At 40.5% G+C, this 5000-nt stretch overlaps 1 protein-coding gene across 1 annotated transcript in view; it reads right to left on the reverse strand.

Annotated features, from left to right (window-relative positions):
- The window catches only part of LOC311222761 (PDZ and LIM domain protein 5-like), a gene marked incomplete at its 5' end in the record, with an annotated part of 145054 nt that overhangs the window by 44501 nt on the left and 95553 nt on the right, over positions 1–5000 (reverse strand). Inside the window, 2 exons of the mRNA XM_084307385.1 lie at positions 3159–3189; positions 4256–4428. Coding sequence (XP_084163511.1) covers positions 3159–3189; positions 4256–4428 — 204 coding nt within the window. The remainder of the gene's footprint in view (positions 1–3158; positions 3190–4255; positions 4429–5000) is intronic.

The raw sequence follows: 5000 nt of genomic DNA on the forward strand, positions 1-5000 counted from the left end.
GGGTTCCTACTCATGCATGCACGCATCTTCAAACGTATGCGCTCAAGCTCGGATCTCTCATTTCTCACAGAAGAGCAAAAGACAAAGTATTTCATATTTAAACTTCAGTTGCATAAGACATCACTTAAATATTGCTATACAAAAGTTGAACCTCCAAAACTTGTACTTCTGAGTAACACTAAGTTTAGCGCATAGAAAGTTGCTCTCATCTAAGCTACAGCAGAGGTTGTGAGACTTGTTTATTTGTTTGTATAGAGTTGTCTTCCTCCCCTCAGCCCTGTTTTTGAGGTTTGAAGAGCAACTTTCTATGCGGCTAAACTTAGTGTTACTCACAAAAAATTATTTAATAGGCTAAACTTCGTTGTTTTAGATTATTTGCTTTACACTTGTTTATTGTATTCGATTTTTGTCGACATAATGCTACGTGGCCCGACTAGATCCGTGACTCCGTTGAGATACAAATGAATTATCCCGCAAATAAGAACGAACGCTTATAAAAACGATTTAATAGGCTAAACTTCGTTGTTTTAAATTATTTGCTTTACACTTGTTTATTGTATTTGATTTTTGTCGACATAATGCTACGTGGCCCGACTAGATCCGTGACTCCGTTGAGATACAAATGAATTATATATAAAAGTGACTATCTTTGGAATCCACTCGCTACCGGGGAAACATAGGGGGAACATAGAACCCGGGGAACATAGAACCCTTTGCGGCTACCGGGGAACATAGGGCCCGGGGAACATAGAACCCGGGGAACATAGGGGGAACATAGAACCCGGGGAACATAGAACCCTTAAAAAAAATTCAAAAATAAAAAAAGCGGGTAACATAGAACCCGGGGAACATAGGACCCGGGGAACATAGAAATGTTCCCGTAGTAGCCTAGTAGTAGCATCAGCAGCAGTAGTAGTAGTAGTAGTAGTAGTAGTAGTAGTAGTAGTAGTAGAAGTAGCAGTAGTATCGGGAGCGTGCCTATGTTCCCACAGACCTATGTTCCCACAGACCTATGTTCCCACAGCCCTATGTTCCCACATTTCCTTTTTTCATAAATTTGTATCTGATTTTATCCCCCTTTCAATTACACCCAACCTATTATCCAATTGTCCTCTGGTAGTAGAGGGTTCATCCGGAAACATAGGGCTGTGGGGCCATCATTTGGCCTAATTCTTTGAAAAATCTTAGAAATGTGGGGACAAAGGGCTGTGGGACCATTGGGCTGTGGGAACATAGGGGCTCATTTTGAGAGAAATCTTAGAATGTGGGAACATATGGCCTACTTTTGAGTGAAAAAAAATCTTAGAAATGTGGGAACATAGGGCTGTGGGACCATTGGGCTGTGGGAACATAGGGCTGACCATGCAGTAGCAGTAGCAGTAGCTTAGCAGTAGCAGTAGCTTAGCAGTAGCAGTAGCAGTAGCAGTAGCAGTAGCAGTAGTAGTAGTAGTAGTAGTAGTAGTAGTAGTAGTAGTAGTAGTAGTAGTAGTAGTGTAGTAGTAGTAGTAGTAGTAGTAGTAGTAGTAGTAGTAGTAGTAGTAGTAGTAGACTAGTAGTAGACTAGTAGTAGAACTAGTAGTAGTAGTAGTAGTAGTAGTAGTAGCAGTAGTAGTAGTAGTAGTAGTAGTAGTAGTAGTAGTAGTAGTAGTAGTAGTAGTAGTAGTAGTAGTAGTAGTAGTAGTAGTAATAGTAGTGGTAGTAGTAGTAGTAGTAGTAGTAGTAGTAGTAGTAGTAGTAGTAGTAGTAGTAGTAGTAGTAGTAGTAGTAGTAGTAGTAGTAGTAGTAGTAGTAGTAGTAGTAGTAGTAGTAATAGTTGACACTGTAGAAGTCTCCCCCATCCTGTATTTATTCTACATTAGGTCTGTGGGATCTTCTAAACAATTCCTGTAAGGGATGGAGCACTAAAGCAGGAGAAATGTAGCAAGCATGTGAAAAGTGTGAATTCCATGACGGCTGCATGATATATTATACATGTAGCCACACACCATGACAGCCACATGAATGTAAACACAGATCCAATTATCTTGACCAAAAAAAGCCCACACTCACATTGCATAATGGACAGCCAATGGATCAGACAACATTAGGAAAAGACCACAATCCAGCCATGACTGTCAGCGCTACAGTCATAGGCTGCAACAGCACAACACTGCAAGGTTTACACACATGCCACACCAACAACCAAATGCACCAGACAACCATGAGCACACAAATCACCACAAAGCCACATGGGTTTGAAATGCTTACATCAACCAGCTTGAAATGCGTTAACAGTCTCAACAGAGGGTCTCCAGAATCAGGCCAACCATTTGAAGAGGGTTTCCTCTAAATTACTCTCTTCACTTTGAAGCTTGACAAAGTGCACTGGATGTAGCACACTCTCAAGGGATGTGTTAAAAGAACACAGTGTGAGCTGTCCTTAACTAAACACATACATAATGTGTTAATACCGGTAGCAACACGACTTGTGTACTTTTTAACACTGTATGTCTTTAGTCAAAAGGACCAAACATCCTGTGTCATTTCAACACATGCTCTTTGAGAGTGCGGTTAAAATCCAACACGAAACTAAATTCAGAGGCGGCGCAAATGCATACAAAGTCGAACAGACGCGGCTTCGTTCTAGGTGGTTGAGTTGAACATTTATCAGCTTGAGCAAGGAATTTGCCAGGCGAGATGGAGCAAATAGGTACAGTATATCCTAACAATGAATATGAACTAGACTTCTCTAGAATGCTCTGTATCGGTTACATTTAGAAATGGTCTAGTTTTTTTGTAAATGTCACAGATGAAACCAAACACACTGGCATGTCGTCACAGTCAGTTTTGGTAGTTATCAACTGTCAAACCGACGCAAGAGACAATATCTCATTTTGAGTTGTATCTGAGTCGTAAGACTTTCTCCGACTCAGATTTCATAGAATTTCAGCCGTCTATTCCATTTATCCCATTCCTGAGACCCAGGCTGTTGGATCTCACCCACCCCCATCGTCTAGTGTGAGACACAAGGAGACAAACGAGGATGAAGGGTACGATGATATTCCGTAGATATGTGGATCCGTAGCGTTACTCCACACAAAGCACAGCAGCCACGTGGTTAGAGCACAGACCACATGTGTGTAATGATGATAACCACATCACATCCCAACATCACTTACCTTGACTTCAGGTCCTCAGCCTCCTGAGCTTCTGCTGGACGGGAGAGAACGGAGGACACGTATCAGTGCATTTCAACATAACATTAAGACATTTATACAGACTCTTTGCACTGCTGTGGTCAGGCAAGCGCTACCGGAGTCTCATGGCCAGTACAGAGAGACTCAGAAGGAGCTTCTATCCCCAGGCCATCAGGATGCTCAATGACTCTATGCAACATCATCAAACCATCCATCTACACTCATTGCACACACTCACTTTAAACAAACACTCACCTTAACACACACTTTAGACACTTTAACACTACATTATATTGATCAATTATTGAAAGATTTGCACTACATTCATTCCTCATTTGCATTTGCACCTTGCCTTAAAAGTTTTGTACCTCATTAAGTCTGCATTTGTACCTCATTGTCTTTCACTGTACTTAGATTGCACTTTAGTTTGTATATTGTATTGTATATTGTATATTGTATAGTGTTATTCCTCCTTTACTTTTTTTTACTGTATGAAGCACATTCTCAGGGGCTCATACAGAACAAAGCATTTCACTGTGAAGTACATGTACATTTATATGTGAAAACTTTAACATCTATGCACCAGAAACATGGAATGTTTTGCAATGAACTTATTTATTTATTATTTATTTATTTATTTATTTATTTATTTATTTATTTATTTATTTATTTATTTATTTATTTATTTATTTATTTATTTATTTATTTATTTATTTATTTATTATGTTTTGTATTTCTCTTTTGCTCTCAATGATCCTTCGAGACAATAAAGATTGAATGAATGAATGAATAAATGATTGTACCGATGTTTTATCATGAAAGAGTACTGCTAATTCTGTGTGTGTGTGTGTGTGTGTGTGTGTGTGCGTGCGCGCGCGCGCGTGTGTGTGCGTATGGGGGTTGAAACGTTTCAGGCCCATATGTGCGTGTGTGTGCGTGTGCGTGTGTGTGCGTGTGCGTGTGTGTGCGTGTGTGCTTGTGTGTGTGTGTGTGCGTGTGTGTGTGTGTGTGTGTGTGTGTGTGTGTGTGTGTGTGTGTGTGTGTGTGTGTGTGTGTGTGTGTGTGTGTGTGTAACTCACGGTTCTCTGTGCCTGTGATCTGGGCCAGGATTCGGAAGGATCTGGACTGGGTGGTTCCAGTGCGTGGCCGCCAGTCCTCTGTGTCCTCCATGATGCGTTTCCTGCTGGCGTCACCGTGGGAGGGGACGTGGTAGAACTCAATGTCCGTCTCCACGACGTGCTTCCTGGGAGCCCTGGGGAGGACATGTCAGAGCCGAGGACATCAGAAAGCATATAACTTGCTTTATAAAACTGCTCCAGGCAGAGGGTCATTTGAGTGGGGATATTCTCCTAGTTAGCACAAATAATGATCAGTGCATTTATCACAATTTCAAAGACAAAACTATACCTGCCAACCAAATCTGCACAAATTCCCCAGAGGTTTTTGCATAGTGGAATTAAAAACTTTAGCTATGAATGGACATTAACACCACAGGAATTAACTTGTCAAATGCTGCCAAAAGTGATACAAAACATGATATATGAATATATTAGTAAATCTCGTCCTACAAGGATGCACAATACTAGTATATTACAGTGCATTTGAATTCTTTATCTTTACAGATATAGAATCTAATTTTCTTTTGAGAATCTGAGGTTTATTCCATACAGGTTAAGTCATTGCTGTATGACAATCTGAGGTTTATTCCACAGTCCACACAGATTAAGTAATTACTGTATGAGAATTGCAGGTTTATACCACACAGGTTAAGTCATTGCTGTATGAGAATATGAGGTTTATACTGTACCACACAGGTTAAGTCAT

This window comes from Notolepis coatsorum (genome assembly GCF_963971535.1).
Source record: "Notolepis coatsorum genome assembly, chromosome: 1".
Lineage (NCBI taxonomy): Eukaryota > Metazoa > Chordata > Actinopteri > Aulopiformes > Paralepididae > Notolepis > Notolepis coatsorum.